Source organism: Eptatretus burgeri, chromosome 9 (genome assembly GCF_056783735.1).
Source record: "Eptatretus burgeri isolate ZD-2024b chromosome 9, Ebu_testis_v1, whole genome shotgun sequence".
Taxonomy (NCBI): Eukaryota; Metazoa; Chordata; class Myxini; order Myxiniformes; family Myxinidae; genus Eptatretus; species Eptatretus burgeri.
Genome location: NC_140969.1, coordinates 76,260,209 through 76,285,208, shown reverse-complemented (window position 1 = coordinate 76,285,208; position 25,000 = coordinate 76,260,209). Strand labels below are relative to the sequence as shown.

The 25,000-nt window shown below is 43.2% G+C and overlaps 1 protein-coding gene across 2 annotated transcripts in view; it reads left to right on the top strand.

Moving 5' to 3' along the window:
• Window positions 1–25,000, top strand: part of LOC147020394 (potassium voltage-gated channel subfamily KQT member 4-like) — a 177,421-nt gene that overhangs the window by 99,383 nt on the left and 53,038 nt on the right. Inside the window, exons 3-8 of one of the 2 annotated variants that reach the window (XM_085895714.1) lie at window positions 8,107–8,233; window positions 8,815–8,960; window positions 16,480–16,605; window positions 16,953–17,063; window positions 18,135–18,230; window positions 20,145–20,239. In XM_085895714.1, the coding sequence (XP_085751840.1) occupies window positions 8,107–8,233; window positions 8,815–8,960; window positions 16,480–16,605; window positions 16,953–17,063; window positions 18,135–18,230; window positions 20,145–20,239 (701 nt within the window). Of the gene's footprint in view, window positions 1–8,106; window positions 8,234–8,787; window positions 8,961–16,479; window positions 16,606–16,952; window positions 17,064–18,134; window positions 18,231–20,144; window positions 20,240–25,000 lie in introns of both variants that reach the window. The other variant, XM_085895713.1, reaches the window with a different exon arrangement.

The window sequence follows — 25,000 nt, the reverse complement described above, 5'->3', positions numbered from 1 at the left end:
AACCCTGCGTGATGAACCAAAGATTTCAAATTTTGATTCATCGGTCCATAAGACCTTCTTCCAGTTTTCCGTAATCCACTGGTGCTGCTTCATGGCCCAGGCAAGCCTCTTTTTCTTATTTTGCCATCTTAGCAATAGCTTTCTTTCTGCCACTCGAAAATGCTGAGAAGGCAATGGCTAACCACCTAGTATAGTCCTTACCTATAAACTGCTTTGGTAGTCCCAATGCTCTGTAAATAGTTTGGTGCATCAAATCAAAATAATTAAGAACATGAGTGCAACTATAAAGTACTTACTATTAAAATACATCTATGTCAGTAAAATGCATGTATTGATAAAATACGTACATCTGTAAAATACTTCCAATTGGAATGTGAATCTATACAATAAAACCGAAAAGGTCTATTTGTCTGCTGCGTGAACATAAAACTATGTCGACGATGCATCAGCTACACACCATACAAATCAAGTCCTGGCAAGGGTCTGCAATCTCCGTTTGCTCTTTCTAGTTTTAAGTTGTTTACCTTCATAAGATTTTCTGGGAAATTCTCATAAAACAATCCTTGTCTCATATATGATGAAAATACTCACGCTGTCGCACATTCACACCCCGCTGACTTAATCTCGCCTGAGAGGCAGCACAACGCCCATGTTGAGCTAGACTGTGTTGATTGTTATTGCTCTGGTTTCACCTTCCCACTGATGTAGATGAACTCTACACTCCTATTGATCTTGCCATGTCTAAATGTCCAACATGCCAATCAACAAACATCTGAAAACCATTATCTGACTTGTGTTTTTTCAATCTCTGTGTGGTTTATTCACACTCAGTGGTTAAATATGTGAACACGTCTGCCAAACTTAGCGGGGTATGTCACTGAGATTGGTCATCCATACCACACTTCTTCCATTCAAGTCCACTACCATCCCATCTTGCCTATCCCTGCTTTCCCAATTCCGCTCTGACTTCTCTTGGCCGCAGGTTATCATCGCACTGCAACACACCAAAGCTTCAGCTGCTAACCCTAACAGTTCACGTCATGATTTTCCTTGACAAGGAACTCCCCTGTCAGTGAGGACTCTTTTAAAGTCAATCACTCTTACAGTAGATGTTGATAGTTTGCACCTTCAGAAGACATTCTTTGGTGTGTGTGTGTGTGTGTGTGTGTGTGCTTTTTCCATCAGTGATTGAAATGTAGTGCTGGGGATGAATATAGGGCACACATACAATATAGAAACTTTTTTTGTTTGTTTTTTCATATACATTGTTGAGGCTCGTATAAGAGCTAACACACAGAATGTAGAACAAAGGGAGCAGGAGACAAGAGGGGTGGGAGTAGGAAGCATAAAGCAGTGTGGAACAGAGACATGACAACATCTGTGGAAGGGGGAAGGATGGGGTGGGGTACACAGGCTAAACAAGATGGACACTACAGGGATTTTCAGGAAGGAAAGCAGCTAATTTGAACAGGGTGTGTTTGGGGTGGATTCATGGGAGTAGAAAAGATCATGGTTTTGGATGGGGGAAGATAAGAGATGGTGGCGAACAACTGTTTTGAAGACCTGGATGTAAGTACTTGTAGGTGGGCACAGTGTGTTCGCCATAAACGATAGTAAATGAAAGTGTGTCTTTAGTTGTCTTGCATGCACATCCAACCAGAAGTGTGCATGATGACCAGAGCTCATAAAAAACAAGTGTATATATAGCAAACCTGTGGCAGCAATCTGGCTATTTAAGGTAGCTTCAATTGCACAAAGTGGACCTCACAGAAAATCACACAATAAGTATAAAACAATGTAGGTGAAGTTTTCAAAGAAATGTGAGAATAAGAAACACTTCTAACATACTAGGATTGAGAATGGTGCTTAATCAAACAAATCGGCTTGTCTTCTTGCTCAGAGAAGAAAGCCCAATTTACCATAAGGTAAAGAAAACTTGGCACAGCTTGTGAAAATATTCAGCTTTTTCTCCTACATGTCGGTTTAAAAAAATTCATTGTTCACAATTTATAGGAGGTGACCCAGGAGTTTGTTGAGTCCTCATATGAGACTACTCATTGATCATTTAAATAAAATATCTTACTCTCATTGCACAACATGACTTTCAATTGATTAATCACAATTTCAGAACAAATTGTTATTCTATCAATGGGTTACGTAAGCATAGAGTGAAAGGCGAACAATAGTTAGCTTGATGGAAATAGGACAAATATAATATAGACACATCTGAGAGGCCAGAGAAGTCAGGTCAGGTCAGGTATGGGAGCATGCGCCAGAGCAGCGTGTCGCTGCGTCCACTTTCCGCCGGTACTCCAGGGGCCTCCGTCTGGCCATCCCCCAGGCAGATGCCTGGCCCATCCCCATCTCCTTGAGATGCTGATCAACCTGCTGCAACCACGAGGCATGTGGTCAGCCCATTGGCTTCCTCCACTCAGGAGACTCCCTCGCTGAGAGAAGCTGGTGAGCAGGATCAGCATCAGGAAAACAAGCCACATGTCCATACAGCCACAGCTGATGCTCACAGACTATGCAGGGAACAAATCTCATTTGAGTCTCTCTCAGCAACCGCTCATTAGACACAAAGTCCAACCAGCAATAACCAAGCATTCTCCGAAGAGACCCGGTACCAAAGGAATTAAGTCTCTGTCTCAGATCCTTGGTCAGAGTCCAAGTCTTGCATTCATAGAGCAAGACTGGAAGCACCAACGACCTGAAGACTCGGACTTTCGTCCTCCCGCACAGGTACCGCCAGCGCTACACCCCATTATCCAGTGAATCCATGACTCCCCAGGCTCGACCCTGACGTCTATTGACCTCTGACTCAAAGCCGCAGAGACATGAATATCACTGCCAAGGGAAGTGAATCTCTCCACGACCTCAACATGCTCACCACAAACAGGCACAGACAGGACAGCAGAATCCAAGATGTCATTGAAAGCCTGGATCTTAGTTTTGACCCCGGAAACCCGTAATCCCAGCGGCTCCGACTCCTCACTCAGCACCTCGAGGGCCCCTGAAAGGATATCTAAAGTCTCTGCAAAGATGACTGCATCATCTGCGAAATCAAGGTCATAGGTCTTGACATTCCCAAACGATGCACCGCAGCTTGACTTCTCTGACATCCTCCATAGAATCCAGTCCATACAAGTGCTGAAAAGTGTGGGGGCCAGTACACACCCCTGACGAACTCCAGTAACAACAGGAAATAAGTCAGAGATGGTACCACCACACTTCACAGCACTCTCAGTACCAGAGTGGAGTTCAGATATCAGATCGATCAGTTTTGGTGGCACCCCACGAAGACCTAGAATCCTCCAGAGGGCACCTGATTCACTGAATCAAACGCTTTACAGAGATCAACCCAGACTACAAGCAGACCCTGGCGAAACTCTCATCCACGTTTGGTGAGGACACGAAGAGCAAGGATACGGTCAATTGTTGACCTCTTTGGTATAAAGCCTGACTGCTCTGGATGCTGGTGCTCAAGCACTTGGTGGCGAACTCTATGAAGAATTATCCGAGCAAAGACCTTGCCCAGCACTGAGAGCAGCGTCACCCCTCTGTAGTTGTTGCAGTCTTGGCGATCACCCTTCCTTTTCCAGAGAGGGACAACAAGGCCCCTCTTCCAGTCAGTTGGGATGATGTCTGTGTTCCAGGCAGAGCACAAAACTGCATCCAATGACATGAGTACAGCATTTCCACCAGCCTTGACAAGTTCAGCATGGATGCCACAGATCCCTGGAGCTTTAGCCCATTTCAACCGGTTCACCGCAGCCTGTGTTTCCTCAAGCGAAGGTGAACCACAGTTGATTTGAGGGTCAGCAACAGGGATTGCAACACCCCTGACGTCCAACTCAACAGCTGGTGGATCAGCCTGGTACAACCGCTCAAAGTAACCGGCCCAGCAGGCCTTCACTTCAGACTGCTCTGTCAAGAGCCTACCACTCTCTGTTCTAACTGCAGTACACCGAGGGATGGGCTTGGATGAATGCAATGCGTGAAATCCCCTGTAAGCAGGACGAGAATCACTTGACCACAGGTGATGCTCTACCCCCTCACAGATTCCTTGCACATAGGCCACCTTGTCCACCCTCAGTGCACGTACAGTTTTACGCATCAGCTCCCTGAACAGCTAAGGCCTGCCATTCAGCCTGGCCCTGCGACTCTGTTCAAAGCTGTCCAATGTCCCTTGAGAAACAAAATTCTTCTTTGCCCTACGGTGAGTTCCAAGACAACCACCGGCAACAACAACGACGGTGGTCTTGAAGGCACTCCACAACTCTTCAGGACCTCCCAAAGCACCCAGATCCCCCAAATCTCTACTCAGCTTGTTCGCAAACTCCTCAGCTACTCTCTCATCCTTGAGCTTGCCAACATCCAGCCTAGGCTGGGATAGTACCATTCTCCTGGATTTAAGGTGAAACTTCAGAGTTGCTACAACAAGTCGGTGTTCAGTATTCAGGAACTGAGCACTCTGGTAGACCCTGCAGTTCTGGATGATCCTCCAGCGACCATCAACGAGGACATTGTCAATCTTCTTTGCCACACCGCCAGTGTTGGAATACAAAGTCCAGTGATGAGCTTGTGGGTGCTGAAACCATGAACTGGCCACCGTAAGTCCACGACTTCTTGCAAAGTCAAGGAACTTAGTGCTCTTCCGGTTCATAGTTCCTGACCCATGGGGACCAACACACGTCTCATAACCATCCCTATCAGTTCCAGTCGATGCATTGAAATCCCCCAAGATGAGAAGTATATCTCGTCTCGGGCACTGATCAACCACAGACTCGAGCGTGGCGTAGAATGCATCTTTCACGGTGAGATCACTCGCCTCAGTCGGAGCATAAACAGAGACCAGGGAAATGACACCTAAGGAGTGACGAATCCTTAATCTCATAATACGCTCGTTGGTCCGTGTTACGTCAATTATCATTGGAGTCAGCTTATTGGACACAGCTGCAGCAACTCCTTGGGAATGGTAACCATCAGAGCGACCAGACAAATAGTAGGTGTAACCACCCACCATGATCTTACCACTATCCGGTCTCTGAACCTCACAGAGTCCTGCAATACCGATGTCCAAACGCTTGAGCTCAGGTGATAACAGAGACAGGTGATCATCCTCTCTTATGGATAGGACATTCCAGGCACCCACCCAAAGGGACCACCTCAGGTTAACCCAAGGAGACCACCGTCTGGTGGACGACACCTCAGCACCACTCCGACACACACTCCCGCAATCTGACCCAGCAATGTTACCCCGTGGTTTCCCTCCTCTCATCAAAGATTGGGAAGGCTTTGCCCCAATCCCATCATCCAGTGAGCTGCCCTGTGAAGGGAAGCTGCACAGGAGGTACTCCCACTTTGCGTTTCTTTTTTACGCAAAGTTTCTTTGCGTTTTTGTGTTTTATGGAATGAAGGGTTTTACGGTGGCCGGAGTACAAATCCTGCCACCAACTTCCTAATAAGAAGTAACCCAACTGCAGGAGGACGTCCACAGTCACAGTTGGGTTGTAGATATGGATGGCCATTGGCTCACAAGGAGCTCCTCCGCCCTTTGACAGGTTTTGTTTTTATTCCTGCGGGGTGTCCATATCCAAACACCTTCCTCACCAAAATACCTGGTGGGGGAGACGGTTTATTCGCCGACAACCCGACCATGGAACAGGTTCATACAGGTTTACATGATACCTGTATCAAGTCACAGATCTAATCTGGTCTGACCTGACTGGGTGGGCAAGTCATGGCTGGGCAAAGCAAGCAGGGAGAGGATCAAAGAGAGCACATAAGCAACAAGGAAGTAAGAGAGTTGGTGGGGGATTAATGTCAGTTAAAAAAAAAAACCTGCAACTGTAGGTATTGAAGAGGACAATAGGTGGCCATGAGTAGTATAGAAATGATAGTTCTGGCTCACTTTCCATTTTTGTGTAAATATTTGTGAAAAGCCATCTCAATCTCAAACAAGTACATTTGACACAGTCTGGCATCCTGTTTTACTTGCCAAGCTCTCTGATTGTTGCTTCATTCCTGGAATTCCATCTTCCTCCACTCATGCAGTGAACATGCTTCCATCAACAGCAAACTCTCCTCCCCTCTCCCAGTGGATGCTTGAGTTCACCCAAGGGAATGCTTTGACCCAGTCTTGTTCATCAGCTGTATTAATGACCCCTCCAATGCTCTGGAAAACGATCTCATATTTTTTGCAGACGACTCCATGTTGTGTGTGTACAGCATCCCATCCCACTGATAGGCAGACGACAGCTGCGTCACTCTCTGCTGATCTTAAATTGATTTGATGCTGGTCTGATAAATACAACATGTCCTTCGATCACAGAAAATATTACTGTCTCACCCTGTCACTCCAGAAGGATCATCTCACTCACATACCTCTCTATTTCAATGGTCACACACTGGATGAGGTTCAGACTCTTGAACTTCGAGGACTCATGATCAGCAATGGCATCTCCTGCGCCAACCACATAACTAAGCTAGCCTCCAAAGCCAGCGACAAACTGGGTATCCTCCATTGATCCAAGTCTTTCCCTGGAAAATCAGAGGTACTAACAGTCTACAAATCATTTGTCTGGAGCTCAATGGAATACTGCTCTCCCTGAGATAGGCTGGCTCCCCAGGATCACACCTGACTCTCCTGGATTATGTGGAATCGAAAGCTCTCAATATTATTGGAATCTCCCATGATGAGGCAGAAGCACAAGGTTATTTGCTCTCACTTTGCAGGCTGGTTAGTGATCTCTGTTTTTTGCTGTCTATTCTGCAACATTGCTCCCTCTGCTCTCTCAGTCTTCTGGCATTACAAAGCAACTCCAGGATTCACATGCTCTTCACATAACCCCATTCTGGTTAAACTTTCAAAATTTAGGCTGATTGCTGACCTCAACTCCTTTGTTCCTCATTTTTCCCAAATATGGAATCACCTTGCAGTGGCTGTTTTGTCTCATTCTTCCCTCCAGGGCTTCAAGCAGGCACTGCACTGTAACGCTCATCCTGACTCATAATCTTTTTCACCCCATCAATGTTACCTGCTCCTCTCTCTCTTCCTTTCCTGTGGACAAAGGATGCTGGGTTGAATTGTTATTCCCTTGCTTGTTGTGCCTGATTGTTACTCCACTACCCCACTATAAATTTTAACTTACTCTTCCATGATCCTCACTCTTGTAGAGAAAAAAAAAAGGACAGATGACTGCAAAACAGGATTAGCAAGAACAGTTGATAATCTCGAGGAAACTGATAGGCTTGCAATTTTTCTGCAGCAAGACAGCAGCAGGTTCTGTGTTTTGGATCTTTTGTTCGGTGATAACTGTGATATTCCTGGAAGATGGTATACTTTGGCCTCTATGGCATCCAGGTGTGAGAAATGATATATGAGGGTTCTTTTATATTTTGTATTACAATAATATTTTTTGCATTCCAATAAATCATTGATCTTTGGTGTCAGATGCTCATCCTAAATAATGTATTCCTCCATGGCCTTGGAGAGACATTTACAAATTCGATAACGTTTTCATATGCTCGAATGTTTTCACATGTGATCCGATATTTAATTGACTCATCGTTGCTTAAGCCTCACAGGACTGCCACCACCAGTGGAAGAAATTCGTCCTAACTGTGCTCCCTATATGTATGAAATTTCGAATTTGGTCTGGATACGGGCCTAATGAGATAATATTTGTAGTATCTTTAATAATCGCAAATGAGTGCAATCAAAAAGTGCAAATGATTTTACATTGTGCATGATCCACCTGATCCTGCTTTCTGTGTCATTCAAATGCAATTCTGTTTTGAATCAAACCCTGAACCAGTCAGCCCTACCCACAAAGATTTGTGTTTGTGAAGCGCAAAAAAAAACTAACATAAAGCAATGTGTCGTATCAAATTGTTACATTACTTTAAATATATATATTTTTATGCTCATTCAAAATTACTATTTGTTCATTTGTTATAACTCACACGGTTGTGAAAAGGATACTTGTAATATAGCCAGCTTGATACGTGCATGGATATTAAGTTAGGCATGTGCACACTTCAAGGGGAGTCATAATAGAAGCACAAAGGATGCTGGTTTGAACAGCATGTGTTTGCCACCAGGAGAGAATAATGATGGTGCTCTTCGGGATTGAATACTTTACGCGTATCTGGGCATCTGGCTGCTGCTGTCGCTACCGAGGCTGGAAGGGTCGCCTGCGCTATATACGCAAGCCTTTTGTCATTATCGGTGGGACACATTCTCAGACTTTCCCTTCTGTCAAACCATATTCAGTTCACTGTCATTTGTTTCTTTGTCATTTCTCTTTTTTTTTTTTTCCTTTCCCCTCATCCTTCTCTTGCCAAACATTGTATGTACATGCATGAACTACCTTTCAATGCTTTTAACTTCAGCTTAAGGACGTCACTCTTCCTGACTTTTCACATCGTCTATCTTATTATGTATCAGGTAAGAAGTAGAATCATATGTGACCCAAAGGTTGGAAAATCTTTGGGAGCATCATTAAAATTGTATTATTCATGTGAATTTTGTTGCCTTCTGAGCAATTCTTTTGATAGTCTTTGTCCATTCAATTATGGGGATGAAATCACTTTGAGGTGTCCATAAATAATCATAATATTTTTCACCCCTCCTTTCCTTTCCTTACCCCAATTAAAAGAAAATCATTTAAATGAAATTTTTTTTAAATAATTGTTTTTTAATCACACTTAGCCTTTTCCCTTGCATCACAACATTATTTGTAATTTTGTAAAATTTTACGAGAATCTCTGTGTGATCAACAGATAGTCTGGTGCTCGCCTCCTCTTTAGCGATCGTAGCTGCTGGTACGCAAGGAAACATTGCAGCCTCAGCAATGCGCAGTCTGCGCTTCCTGCAGATCCTACGTGTGATGCGGATGGACCGCAGGGGTGGCACATGGAAACTTCTCGGCTCGGTGATATATGCCCACAGCAAGGTTTGCCCTCTACTAATGAGTGACTATATTGACATTATCACCTGTAATATTTGGAATTAGGTATTTTTGGACAATAAATAAGATAAATCGATAGCTCATGCCCAATACCATCTTGCCAGAGAAGAGAGCTACTTCTGAGCATGCGTTTGCCCCAAATTTGCTTTGCAAAATTATTTTCACACGAGGAAGATCATTGTCTGAATAGTGAAAGCACATGAGAAAGGTCAATGTAAAATTTCTACAAAAGATGAAATATGGATACGTTCAGTGAGCTAAGTGAGTACCGTGATGTATGACTCACATGTTACGTGGAACAGAGAAGTCCTAACGTAAATCCATCACTTAAATGCTGCACAACAATTTTTCATTTATGTACATGTATTAATGACTTTGCTTATTCATGATTTAACACCCATTTATATCTTTTAATTCTTCTTCTTCAAAAAAAACATGAGTGATCCTGCTCCGCACCATTTGCAACATCAGCATCCGTTTTATGTGCGCAGCTGAATTATTTACAATAACTGCCTCAGCATTGACCTTTGACAAATATTCCAATGATAAAACCCGAAAATTCATCACTTTCACCTGTACAATGTGCCTTCATTTAGTGAGTGCCTTTTTCATGCTGCTTTTGATGAGTCATTTGTTGCTTAGTTACATAATCTCTAAGCTGTTTGTAGAAATGACGTCTATACCATTTCAGATACTTTATCGTAAGTTTGCAATTTGACCAGAATTTATCATGACAATGAATAAGGCCTATTCCAAGGACAAACGCAACAAAGAGTTTGGCCTTCACCGGGAAAAGCCTGTGTTTTCCCATGGATAACTGTTTGTCATCACAGGCAACAGGATTTCATGGCATCTGCTATTATGGTGGTCCTTAATATGTTGTACCATCCTGCAAACAGTATGGTGATCCACAATACCCCCCCCCCCACAACCCTCCATTCAACCACCCCACCCCCACCCCCAACATCCCACATTGAATCTCCTTGAAGAAGAAGAGGTGTGCGATAAAACATTATGGCAAATATCACACATTTTCCAAAAATATCGTTCTCTGTAGCATGCCAACAATTAAAACAATCTCAGATTCAAAGTCTACACACCAATCAGACATCAGAAATTTAATCTTCGAAAGGCCCCATCCACACTAATATTCATCTCTTCACAACATTAATAAACCTAAACTTCCATCCTGATTACAAGGCACAGCATGGTCAGTAATCTATCAACATCCAAAACCCGGTGTGTATCAACATTCACTATTTACGAATTGCCATTTCACCAGGTCCCTTCACTAGTGAATAATTATAAGAGCAAATGCAATGTTTTCAATGATTGGATTTAAGGGTAATTCATTACTCTTAAATCCAATTCTTGATTATATGCAAAGACACATTTTGCTGAGACAAAATTTCAAGGAATATATTGTCGTGTCAGACAGCCTCCGTTAACACGGGCAGTCTGCACCGAGATCTTTGATCCCGCAAATGGCCAACTGGTCACGAACTATTGTGTTCAGTTGTTAGAGTTGATTACCACTCCCAAAGGTCACCCAATGCAAAGCCAAATTTTGGTGGTGGCACATGCAGGAGGCAGAAGGATGGAAAATGTTTATTTCCTTTATAAAGGTTTATTTATGAGGAATACGGGGAGAAAGGTGGACGCGGAATCAACAGACATGAGCAGGGAAAAGGGAGTATGTGACATATACAGGGAAACAAATAAAACATAACCCCTCGATGCTGCCTCAAAGCACACTCTTATTGACAATGAGGCAGGTGAGGGATTGGAGTGGTACAGGCTGGTTGAGGTCCCACGGCGGCGAAGAGACTGGAGCAACTCGTCCTGCTAAGGCGAGAAGCGGCGAAGATAAGGAGCGATGGAAGCGAGGATGAAAGATGCAATATGGTGCAGATTCAAGAACGATGATCCTCAGAGGTCAAAGCTGATGTGTCTGCTCTCCTCATACTCCGAGACTCTTTGTATTTTTCCACCAAGCTTCTACACTGGGGGTCCTCTGGCCATCTCTCCATACACAGCAGGCCATCATTGGCCACCACTTCTGGTGGGTAGTGCCACACTCCAAATTGTCCAACCCCATGGGATGGCCACAATAAGAAAGTCTTTATCCCCTTTTCCAGGGCCTACAGCACATATCGCTGCCATGCATTACACGCACTGGCTAAACTGTTTATGTTGGTGTTCTTTTAAAGGTTGCAGTGCTTTCTCACCCAATTCCTCACCTGGCCTCACCTGTGCAGGAGGTTTTTACACATGCAATGTTAGCTCAAGCTATACTGTCCGTAAATTACATATGATGCCTTTTCAGTGTCACACATGTAACAAGATGACTTACTCTGACATTTTCCCTGTTTACAAGACATACTACACCTGCAACTCACAACAATCTAGCTACAAACCCCCCTCCCCATTCCCACCTCACACAGACCCCTAACTGAAACCTTAGGCTTCTGGCAAGGTTCTTCGTTGGGAAAGCATGATTCCAGCCTTATCACTTACCATCAGACACCCAATTAATTTATTGAAAAATTAGAGAGGGCTGTGAAAGATGAACCACAGCTACTCCTACCTACTCTTCTTAATGCTCTACCACTTTTGTTGCAAAAAAATCATTCGAATTTACAAAAATTCGACATACAAGAGGTTCTTCAATTTTGTCTGTCACACTTTGCTTAAGATTGTGTCCTTTGGTGGAGAAGATGGCAAAAGTACACAAACAAGTCGGCCTACCTTATCCACAATTTAACTTTTACATTTCAAAATATAACTCCATCTATTCACCACATCCTCCAGTGGATATTACCTGCTCCACCTATCGGCTGATCACAAACCCCCAATTTAAAAGCTACCTAGCCAATTTCACAGGCTATTTGCCTTCTGTAGACATATAAATCCCCATGGGACTGAGTGAAACATTCCCATCCATACACACAGCCATAACATTGCATTCCCTGCAAGACCAAAGCATCACAATTTCCTGCAGGTGTGGCCTCAACTCGACAGAGAGGAGGTCCTACAATGTTGTGGCAGGGGAGTAGCAGTGTGTGCATGCGCTGCAGTGCAAACAAAGTCCCACTTTGATGAAAATCCCATCCATCTCGCCCCTGCACCACAATAGCTCCCTTTGCTGTGCACCCCACTGTAGAGGGTCGCCCATTGGCTTTATTTGGCTTTCTATTGTGACCAGGAGTCCTCCGACTTATGGCTGACCTATTCGCCCCTCCTCCCGGTAGGCTTCCTATTCTCAGTCACTTTCTGGGCTACAGGGGTGAGGCATGGCGAAGTCTCAGGCTTCCCGCTCTCCATCAGAGCCCAATCCACCTGTGGACATGCACCACTTCCAAACCTACAAACCTTACATACAATTATCCCTTGCCAGCTGCCATACATTCTCCACCTATACCTGGAGTACATGCTGCTTGTGGTGTTCCTACCTGCCATGGCCTGCATACACACTAACCATCAATAAAGTGCACTATAGACACACCAGTGGAAATTATTTTATTCACTCACATCACATTTGAACTCTATCCCCCTGTCCACATGCTTGGCCCTCACGGACACTCTTGTCTGTCACCCATACCAATTCTCCAACTCACCTGCACACCCCCAAAAGCAAAGCATGGCGAGTTGTGAAATGGGGAAAGTTCCATTTTACAAAAAATCCAATTACAATCCTCTTTATCTATTGGCTAATGACTCAACCCTCTGTTGTGACATCCATCAACCTTCAGACAGACAGGCTGCAGCCTCTTCCCTCTCTTCAGACTTTGACAAAATCAGAAGCTGGTCACAAAATCAGAAGCTGGACACCTGGAATGTTTTTCTATCCATACAAATCTCTCACACTCGCTATATGTCTCCAAAAAAGGACTGTATGACAACCCCTCTGACCACCATCTACTTTCTGAACAATCCTCTGAAGAAAGTTCCATCATACGAACTCCTGGGTCTCACTATCAGCCATGATCATTCTTGGACAAACCACATTTCAATGTTGGCTTCCAAAGCCAGCCGTCTTTGTAAAATGGTGGCCATCCACTGTTGCACCAAGTCCTTCATTGACACACCTGAACTCCTATCCAACTACAAGGCTTTTCTGTCTACAATGTTGAGGCTCGTATAAGAGCTTACATAAATAACATAAAACAGAGAGAGCAAGAGACAAGCGGGACGGGAAAGGGAAGCACAAAACAGTGGGGAACAGAGACGTTAGGAGATCTGTGGAAAGGAGAGGGATGGGATGGGGGTACATGGGGTAAACAAGATGGACATTACAGGGACTTTCAGCAAAGAAAGCAGGGAATCTCAATGAGATGGGTTTGGGATGGATTAACAGGGGTAGAAAAGATCATGGTTTAAAATGGGGGAAGAAAAGAGATGGTGGTGAACAGCTGTTTTGAAGACCTGGAGGGAGGAGTGGGATTGATGAGAGTGTGGGAGTTTGTTCCAGAGGTGGGAAAGAAGAGGAATGAAAGAGTGAATGTGAGCAGTGATTTTTTTATTTTGGCAGTTTCAACAAATGGGGATGCTGGCAGACCTTGAGCCCCCTGCGGAAATATTGGGGGCACAGAGCACAGACAGAGCAGGGGAGGGGGGCAGACAGGAGACGGTGGAAGACAGAAAGACCAGCGACCTGTTTGTGGTAAGAGAGTGAGAGGCACAAAGATTCAGCTTCATCGTGGGAGATACAAATGATCCTAAATGCCTTGGTTTCCAGAGCGACAAACTGAGCTCGGCGTGAGTCAGGAGCACCAGCCCAGAGGGGAGAGCAGTACTCCATCAGGCTGCAGACAAAAGATTTATATGTGGTCAGTTGCTCAGGTGTGTCAAGGAAGGACTTTGTACGACGGAGGATGCCCAGGTGGCAACTGGCTCTGGGGGCCAGGTTGGAAATATGGCTTTCCCAGGAAAGATTATGACAGATAGTAAGACCAAGAAACTTGAATGAAAAGACTTTTTCAAGAGGATTGTTGAGAAAGTAGATGGGGGGATTTCCAGATGGTCTTTTTGGAGAGACATAGTGAGAGTGTGAGATTTGTCAGGATTGAAGGAAATGTTCTAGGTGTTGGAGCAGCATGTGATTTTATCCAGATCTGCAGAGAGTGAAGAGGCTGCTTGCTGCCTGCCGGTCTGAGGGATGACAGGTGATACGTCAGAAGGTGGAGTCATCAGCAGGGATATAAAGAGGATTTTCCAGAGTCGGAGAGATCATTGATGAAAACCTGAAAAAACACAGGGCCCAGAACACTACCTTGAGGAACTCCAACCTGGACAGGAAGAGGGGATGAGAGAACTCCATTAAGGGCAACAAGTTGACAGCGACAGGAGAGGAAGTCTGCAAGCCATGAGTGGAGATGGCCTTGGATACCATGGGAAGAGAGTTTGGTGAGCAGGGCAGGGTGCCAGATCATATCGAAAGCACGCGATATGTCGAGGGAGATGCCTGTGAACTCATGTCTGGCATTGAGGACCTCCATCCATTGTTGGGAAAGCAGAAGCAGCATGTCCAGGGTAGAGTGACCTGGTCTGAATCCAAATTTATGATCAGAAATCAAGCCATTGGAGAAGAGGAAGGATTTATTATCTGAAGTGATAATAGATTCCCTTACCTTGCTGATGATTGGAAGAAGGCTGATTGATCTGCAGTTGCAGGGATCTGTTTTTACATCCTTTTAAAATCAGAGTGGTCACATTTGTTGCTTTCCAAGCAGAAGGCAGATTACCTGAGTGAATGAGAGGGTGAATAAAACGGGGGGGGGGGTGGGTGGGGCGATGAGCAAGAGCAGTAGAGTAGGTTTTTAGGACACGTGGGCTGATGCTATCTGGACCAGTTGCTGAATCTGAGTTGAGGTTTGACAGCAAACTCTCCACCTTATCAGGAGGAAAAGATGAAGTCCAGGAACACCTGGGTGTGACTTGGTAAAGTGTGTACACAAAGTGATTGGTTTGTGACACAAGATTTAGAAGCAAACACAAAGTTTAGGCATTTCGCATTTTCACCTGCAGTGTCAGCTGTGACTCTACATCAAGACTCCTTGGAAAGGGCAAATTTTGCAAAGATATGAGGAACAAATCAAAAGATGAGTCTCAAACACGTATCTGGCTGTTCGTCCAAGAGTGATTTTCACCTCTTGATGTCTGATTCCTGCAGTTAAGAAGGATGTTCTGCCTGCCTCAAAACTTAGCAATATTATTTACGTGTTCAAGTGCCGGTGGGATGCTCGGTATGTAAGCAGAACTACCCAGTTCAGAAAATACCAGACATTGTTTGGTAACACTTTTATTTCTGAATATATTAAATTAGCTATGAACATGACTGATATTAATAAATATTGGGAAAGCGACACAACCTTGGGACATGCGTGACAGATTTCTACAAATTATTTCCAGTGACAGATTTATATGCCATTCAACATTGAGATGTGGAACTTGCGTAAAAGCAGAAGTAACTAGAACGGCACTTGGTAGAGTGCATACTTCCACCAGGCTGAACAATTTGTTTTGTATCCTACTGAGTACTGATAGGCTGGATCTGCTTCTATACCTCAACCAAAATCTAATCAGCTCATTCTTGTCACCTATCCAAATCATCCACCAAGTTTCATCTGAATCCATCCCCAATTTTATGAGATACTAGATGACCCGTGAACCCGTTTGGTTCCCGTTGTGACAGCGGTTGATGAAAAAAAATCATTTCAAGAAAAAAAAAGATAGCTCCAGCGAACTATACCGCTAAGGTTGTTTGCATTGATCAAATATTCCCGAAGAGGACTTGACTGAATGAGTAATTGATTTTTAATAAATTTTTTGTTGCCCGATTTTAACGAAACTTGATACTGCACACCACAGGAGAATGGTGAGTAAGGTGGCCCTAAAACTTTTGCGCTATCGTGTACTGTTATGGCTGCATTTCGGGAATGTACAAGATGAAAGTTTTAGTAATATTATCGATTGCGTATCGTTTTTGGCCCGGTCTCTCAATGGTGAAGAATCACTTAAAAAATGACAGGACTGAATCCAGATCTTCACCAAAATCAACTCAATCCATCCTTAATTATCCCACACCCAAATTGTCCACCAAGTTTTGTCTGAATCCATCCATAACTTTTGAGATATCCTGCTCACAGACAGACAAAGAGACAGACAAACGGGTGAAAACATAACTGCCGTCCAGCTTTGGTGGCTGAGGTAGCAACATCACTTTCTTCTATGCAGAATGATAATAAAAGCTGTAATTAGAATGTGTGGAAGAGTGTCAAAATAGAATATGTTGCAAGGAATTGTAATTCTCATTATCATTACGTCATCACAGAATTGAGACACTCAGTGGTGTTTTAAGCATCCATGTTGGATTTCCCGGGAGACTCCCTTGGGGGTTAAACCGGAAATGGCTGCAATCTAGCTGGAGTTACTTCAGCTGGAGGATATTATATTAGATACAGGCTTTGACACTACTGATATCCTTATGTGTCTTTCTCTTCAGGAGCTGATCACAGCATGGTACATCGGATTCCTGACTCTCATCCTCTCCTCATTTCTTGTCTACCTGGCAGAAAAAGACACCAACAAGGAATTTGCCACTTTTGCAGATGGTCTGTGGTGGGGCATGGTGCGTGCTTTGTCCATAGATCATAAAATGGTGGTTTACCTTAATCGATAAAATTAATTTATTATATTTGATAAAATTTGATAAAATGTAATATTTGATAAAAAATTTGATAAAATTAAGAAAATAAAAAAATTTACACTTAAATTTGAACATTTTATATAGAACACTCTTGTAGCATTATTTTTTCTGGAGGGCACTTGTAGGAAGGGGGATTTTTGGAATTGTATTTCTAACTTAATACTCATATTTTCATACAGGTAGTCACTTTTAACACCTCAATTTTATTTGTTAGGTGTGAAAAAGAATATAAATGCAACACACTTGACTTCTGGCCTTGTTTACCATAGATCACGTTGACCACCATTGGTTATGGTGATAAAATCCCGACAAGCTGGATCGGAAGATCATTAGCTGCGAGTTTCTGTCTGCTTGGAATCTCCTTCTTTTCTCTACCGGCGGTACTGTGAAACACCTGAGGGGATACACTGAGACACTCACCCCACGATACAAAGCATTGCACTCAAATGCCGGAAAGATATTAAACTCTGCCTCACACTAACCATAGAACCGCACTATGACACGATGAACTACGATGGTTAATGGAGAACCACAGAGCAATATGTAATCAAACTGACTGCCAATTAGATCTTGGAGGGATGTTTAAAATAACTTGAGGAGCTTTGTATGTCATAAATACCTTTATGAAAGAATGAATCAGACACTTACTAGTTGAGCAAACCTCGTTGTATATTAATAAGTTGACACCCACACATGACATAAAATGGAAATAACTATTGTACCATGTTGGGCACACAATCATGCCAGTCGCGTGTCTGTTGTCTGCGATGAGATAAATGACAGCTTATTTGAACCTGCAGGCTTTCCAGTTCTACATTGAGTTTCCGTCTGCTTGGAATGCATTTTGTGTCGTTTCACGATTCTCTCGATCAAGCAAAACTCTACGATGGGCTTTCCAGAGGGCTTTCTTTGACTTCATTCAACCAAACTCAAGTAGTGTAATAGTTATTGTGTCTGTTCTGAGTCTGAGAGGTCAGTGATTCAACCCAGACCCTGGCCGAGTTCATACAAAATACTTTATAAATGGTGCGTGCTCTTCCTTGATTGATGCTTGGCCTTTAAAAGAGGTAGAGCAGAGAAAAACAACCATAAGTTAGTAACAATTGTTCAGGCTTGATGAGCCTATTGGCCTCTTCTTGTGTTGAAAATCCTTATAAGGAACCTCATTTCATTACCCACAATTGCAATCTTGCAATCTTGCAATCTTAAGAGAAGCAATTCTTGCAGACAGGAGCAAGTCCAAGTTCATTTTAGGCACTACAAGGCATGATTTTTAAACTACAAGGCCTGCACAATGAGGTAATCGGGATAATTTAATCTCCCACTCACATTTCTTTGTTGTCTTTATATTCTCTGAATTTTACAAACCTCTTACCAGCCATTTGGTTATGTTTTCATTTTGTATCAGGTGGCTCCATCAAAACGATGACCATCAATCTGTGTTCTTTCAGGGCATCCTTGGCTCAGGGTTTGCTCTGAAGGTCCAGGAGCAACACAGGCAAAAGCACTTTGAGAAACGACGAAGCCCAGCAGCTTCCCTCATCCAGGTGGGACATTTCATACCCTATGATTGCAAAAGTTATCTTGAAAGCTCGACCTAAATAGATTACCTTGGGGTAAATGAAATGCTCACTTTAAATAGTTTGGATAATGTAATCAAATATCAGTAAGAAACATTACATCACCAAGTTAGTGACAAATAACATTACAAATGGTCTCAGTTTATGGACAACTAGCTTGTGCAGCTGGAAATTCACGTTATTGAATATCAATTACAAACATGGAATTTTCTGTAAATTGCTTACAGAATAGGATCATATGCCTCATGTACACAACGTTGTATTGTCACCTCATTGCAAACACCATTTGCGACAGTTATATATTGCAAGGAAGAGTACCCGTCCCAAGTGACGGGAAAAGCAAGCAAAAGTATCCCTCTCCAGTGAAGGGGAAAAGTTTAAGTTAATCCATCAATTTAAATTATTTCATGGACTTTAAAAAGATTAATTGTGTTGCACTCTTGGTTTCACTCAGAGCTAAAGCTCTAAGCTTCTTCTACCAACCACCGCAACATCAGGTGGCAGAAGTTCAACTTGGCTAAAACGAGGGCAAAATATCCTGCTTGCGAAACAAAATTTGGCATCAACATTACTCATGCCTGCTCTGTCATTTCAAAAGTGAATATGCAGTGCATAAGCAGCGCAGCTTTTCATATGCAGCACAAGAAGCGTCCGCCGTAAATGGGAGACAGTCGAACACACGAACATACACCACGGTTCGCAATATATAATGGATGACTGCCCTTCCAAGGAACTTCAACACAGAAAGAGACCATTCGGCCCATCAATCCTGCACAATGGTTGCCAACCTATGACAGTTTTTTGTGCACAGAGTTCAGGATCATGGAAGAGCAAGAACACTAAACAGATTAGGATGCAACAGGACAAAGGGAACAGTGGAGAGGGTGGGGGTGGGGGGACACCAACAGCTAAGTTGAAGGACAAAATTGAGGGGGACTTTAACAAAGGGGGACAAAATAGGGTGGGGAAGAATGGGGTGGACAGGATGGAAACAGAGGGAAACTTCTCCCCCTCCTCTCCTTCCTATCTCCTTCCTCCAGATCTCCCTCCTCTCCCTCCCCCTCACTCCCTCCTCCCTCTTCTCTCCCCCCTCTCTTCTCTCCACCTCTCCCCCTCCCCTCTCTCTCTCCCACCTTTCTGCCTCTGCTCTTTTCGCCTCCACTCTCTACCAAATCCCCTCTCCCCCACCACTCTCCTCTCTCTCCCCACTCTCCTCTCTATCCCCAACTCTCCTCTCTCTCCCCTTCCTCTCCCCCCCACACTCTCTTCCCTCTCCCCCAACACTCTCCCCTCTCTCCCCACCAATGAATGTCAGTAGACGGGACGCCCAGTTTATCGCCCATCTGAGGGATGGCACACACACATTGATGAATCACCCTGCCTGCAAAACACCAGCTGGGAGGACAGTTTATTGCTGGGTGAGATTTGAACCCAGGCTAGACAGCTTAGAGGTGAGTGTGCATACCCCGAAGCCACTCTGTCAGCCGAGGTCGTATCTTAACGCACTGTTAATAAAAAAGTGTAATTTAATGTTGTGTATATATATATATATATATATATATATATATATATATATATATATATATATATATATGTTTAAAATATATCTCATTAGGTGTCATGCATTTCTTCTGGGCGAATATTGAGCTTTGCCTGCGTGCGGAGCATTTCAAAAGCAGTGCCGGAAGTGACTGCCAGAAACAGGAGACAGCAGAACGCACAAATGCATTGACAGACACCACACTTCACATTATAATAATAGATTTATATTTTGCATTTCAAAGACAATAATGAGGAAGATGTTGGGACAGTATGTCTATATATTAGATGCTGATGATTGTTAAGTTATCTGTTATTTTAACCTGCACTTGTATGTCACAGTGTTTGTGGAGGTTCCATGCTACTGATGAGTGCTCCACCTTGGTGGCCACCTGGAAACCTTACCTGAAGGCCTTGCACACTTGTGGTGGTCCTCGGTGTGTAACATACATCTGTAAATATCATTTTTTTTATTTTCAAGTAGAATTGCTAGTCAACAAGCTTACCTAAGGAATATGTCTTTCTGTCTGTCTGTGCCCATTGACTGTCATAATCCTCGAAGCATTATGACGGCAGTAGTTATCATGATATTTCAGAGGGCATCAACATCTGGCAGTGTCCACCTCACCTTTGGATGACTTCCACGATATTGAAGGTGAAAAGGCAATTCAATCGGCTACAGAAATGAGCAGGCACCCCTAAAATCACGCGGCCAACTTTTGAACTGCTGCTTCAACAAAAAAAGTAATGACAATGCAAGCGAAGAAATAAACAAGGAATAAAGCGAGAGAAGAAGGAATAAAAAAAAAACAATTGCGGTTTTGGCTTTCCACATATAGTAAAGAACCCCTCATGTGAAGTATGAGGATAAGAGGTTATCCTGGAATACAAAATGTCCACCGTCTTTCTTTCACCCTCTTGCCTCTTCCATCCCTCTCATCTCTCCACCTTTGGAAGACACAAAGGATGAAGTAGATAAAAGCAATGCTTATAATTTTATGAGAAAATTTTAAATTGCTCACTGTCCAAGCACTCCCCTGTGTATTTTCTAGCTGACCACCCATGGGGTGGTTGCTGTTAATAACATGGCCATTCTCAGGCAGTTGTGTGACCTGTACAATTGCAACCCTCCCCAAAAAACCTGCCACAGTACCATTGAAGTAAACATATTCGTAAATCAATAGACCATCCTACCACATATACTGGTGCTCACATTATTGATGTAAAGAACACTGTAACTGCAGTATGCAATCTGCTCAACATGTTGGCAAATGGCATGTTGAGGATGATTGCAGATACAAGCTTAACCATCATTCCAATTATTCTGTCAGAAAACATTTGCAGTTGGATGTTGCTGGGCCTTCATTTCACCCACTTTGCACAGATTATACTGTGAATTAGAAGACAAAAAGCTATGAACTTGGCTCATGTCTAGCCAAGATATTTTTTGAACCTACTCTTGTGAAAGGATTTGTTTTTGGATACAAAATCCAGGCTCATGGAAGAGCGAGACTGAGGGCAGAAAGACGACACACTGACAGTGGAGCAGTTGCACAACAGGCATCCATAAGAAGCAAGGCACATGAACGAACAGGAAGAAGAAAGGGAGGGAATGAAACAGTAATCTGCAAATAAATGGGGTGTGATGGGGAATAATTAATGGGGGTATAAAATATTGCAGGTATGGATTAAAGAGGGGATGATATGGTAGTTAACTGCCAACTTGAAGCTCTGGAGGGGAGATTGAAATTGAACAGATAGAGAAAGACATTTCAATAATCAGGATAAAAGAGTAATGAAGGAATGAGGGTGCAGTAAGTCTGAATTTTGGGGGTTTTACAAGGAGGGGGTGACTGGATGAATATGTGTATCCTCGAGGGACGAAGAATGATCAGAGAGATGGGATGCAGAGGCACCAGTCCATAATAGAAAACAGTACTCCATTGACCTCTGGACATAGGCATTGTATGCTGCAAGTGGAGATTTTCTGAGGAAGGTCTTTGCATGATCAAGGATGGATTCAGAAGGCAGCTTTGATCTGCCAAGGAGATGTTGTGGCTAATGCTAAGTACCACAAAATGCAGATGCTGAAATTATTCCAGAAGTCGATACTGAAATATGGAGATAATGACCATTAGATGATCCTTCTAGAGAGGGAGACGTTGAGAAGTTGAGATTTGTCTGGATTGAATGACATGTTTCAATTGATTAACATATCTGATCGATATCTGAATCTTTCCAGGTTAGCAGAGAGAGAGAGAGAGAGAGAGAGAGAGAGAGAGAGAGAGAGAGAGAGAGAGAGAGAGAGAGAGAGAGAGAGAGAGAGAGAGAGAGAGAGAGAGAGAGAGAGAGAGAGAGAGAGAGAGAGAGACAGCTGTGATGAGTCTGGATGTAGATATGCAGTGCCTTCCAAAAGCATTCACACCCCTTGACTTTTGTTACATTTTGTTATTGCAGCCTGAATTTAAAATGGATTAAATTTAAATTTTTTGTCACCAATCTACACAAAATACTCCATAATGGCAAAGTGAAAATGTGTTTTTCGAAATTTTTACAAATTAATGAAAACTGAAAAGCTGAAATATTTTTTGTCAAGAAGTGTTCAACCCCTTTGCAATGACACTCCAAATTGAGCTCAGGTGCATCCAATTTCCTTTAATCATCCTTGAGATGTCTCTACAACTTTATTGGAGTCCACCTGTGGCCAATTCAATTGATTGGACATGATTTAGAAAGAAACACATCTTTCGGTATAAGGTCCCACAGCTGACAGTGTATGTCAGAGCAGAAACTCGGCCATGGAGTCCAAGGATCTGTCCGTAGAACTCCGAGATAGAATTGTGAGGAGGCATACTTAGATCTGGGGAAGGATATGAAACAATTTCTAGAGTGTTGAAAGTTCCCAAGAACACAGTGAGCTCTATCATTAGGAAATGGAAAGAATATGGAACTACCCAGACTCATCCTAGAGCTGGCCGTCCAACCAAACTGAGCAACTGGGGAAGAAGGATCTTAGTCAGGGAGGTGAACAAGAATCCAATCACTACTCTGACAGAACTACAGAGTTCCTTGGCTGAGATGGGAGAACTTGCTGGAAGGACAACTGTCTCTGCAGCAAATCTAGGCTTTATGGGAGAGTGGCTAGATGGAAGCCACTCCTGAGAAAAAGGCACATGATAGTATGCCTGGAGTTTGCAAAAAGGCACATGAAAAACCTGTGAGCATGACGCAAAATATTCTGTGATCTGATGAACGAAAATTGAACTCTTTGGCCTGAATACAAAGCGGAACATCTGGCAGAAACCGAGCACAGCTCATAACCCATTGAACACCATCCCTACCGTAAAACATGGTGGTGGCAGCATCATGCTATGGGGATGCTTTTCAGTGGCAGGGACTGGGAGACTTGTAAGGATAGAGGGAACAATGAATGGAGCGAAATACAGGCAAATCCTTGAGGAGAACCTGCTTCAGAGTGCAAAAGAACATGAAAGTTCAGAATGGCTTTATAAAAAGAACATGAAAGTCCTTGAGTAGCCCAGCCAAAGCCCAGACTTGAATCCCATTGAGAATCTGTGGAAAGACTCGAAGATTTCTGTTCCCCGACGCTTTCCATCCAACTTGACGGAACTTGAGCATGTCTGCAAGGATGAATTGGAGAAAATCCCCAAATCCAGATGTGAAAAGCTGATACAGACATACCTAAGAAGACTCGAATCACTGCCAATGGCACTTCTTCGAAGCATTGACTCGTGGGGTTGAATACTTGTTGACACAAGACACTTCAGCTTTTCGTTTTGAATTAAATTGTAAAAATTTCTAAAAACACGTTTTTACTTTGTCATTCTGAGGTATTTTGTGTGGATTGGTGCCAAAAAAATTTTTAATCAATTTTTAATTCAGGCTGTAACACACCAAAACGTTTCCAAAGGCACTGTACCATTTTACAGCATTATGTGGAGTCATCCGAAAAGGGAAAACATGGTTTTACAGCGTGACAAAGAGATCATTCATTACATTATGAAGGATTACATGACTCCTTGTAATTATTGGAAGTAAAGGAACTGGTCTGTGTTGGAGAGGATTTTTTTTGTGCTCTTCTTGCAGCTTGGTGTTAGGTTGGCTGACTTTAAAGCAGATAAAGAGGTGGCCAAATTTAAGGAACAAGCTGAAAACAGCAGACACAGAACAAGCAAGAGCAGCAAAACAGGATTTCAGAATGCAGGCAATGACGCCATTTGAGTCCATTGCCAATGTAGAGTCGAGGTTAGTGAGAACATTTTCAACCATTTCTATCCAGAATGTCGTTAAACAATTTTTTTAACATCATAGGGGAAGGGTTGACATGCCTGATGTTGAGTTACAGTTAAGGTGGCTGGCTTGGGATCTTAGGGTCATGAGTTTGAGCCCCTGTTCACCGTTGAATTAGCACCAGGTGGGGTTGACTCAGCATGTCATCCTTCTTAGGTCAGCGAAATGAGTACCAGTGAACTAGTAATAGGGACATTGCATCAGCGTCACAGCTGTGTCCTCAGTTAATGATGCTACCCGCAGCCTTATCCTACATACGAAGGAGGAGGAGGTTGAGCCCAAAAAGCAAGAGGGCCCCCATGGGTGAAAAAGCAAAGAAATAAGATGGGGAAATGTAATAATTATATGAGATCGAGATGATTCATTTGTTACTTGAATTGTTGCAAGTTAATAGAAGTCAGGAACACACAGCCAGGGAGGCTGTTCCAAAGAGAGTGAGTGAGGTGGGGAAAGGAGATGGCACAGTGAATGGTATGGACCTAAAGTTATCGGGGTTGTCAGCCTTCCTTGCTGAGAAAATAAGGTTCTTGATTGCCACTGCCTTGCTACAGGATTCTGTGCATCACAGCTTTGAGAATGTAGTATATGATAGCGACAGTCGATGTGAGGATAACCTATATGCATGAGAGAGAAAGAAGGTTATTGTGAAATCATTCTCTGGCTGGGTTATTATCACATGCAGAGGGGAGGAAGACAAATTATTTTGTGAAAGAACAGATTGCAGTCACTGTTAGTTCGTCTGAACACCGCCAGAATTTTTGGCACTCTCTAATCACAACCAGAGAGATTTGGAATTCTACAAGAACGTGATCAGGGGTATCACACATGACAGAAGAGAAATTGGAGAGGTTGGGTGGAAAATTAGTCCACACCATGCAGTACAGGAG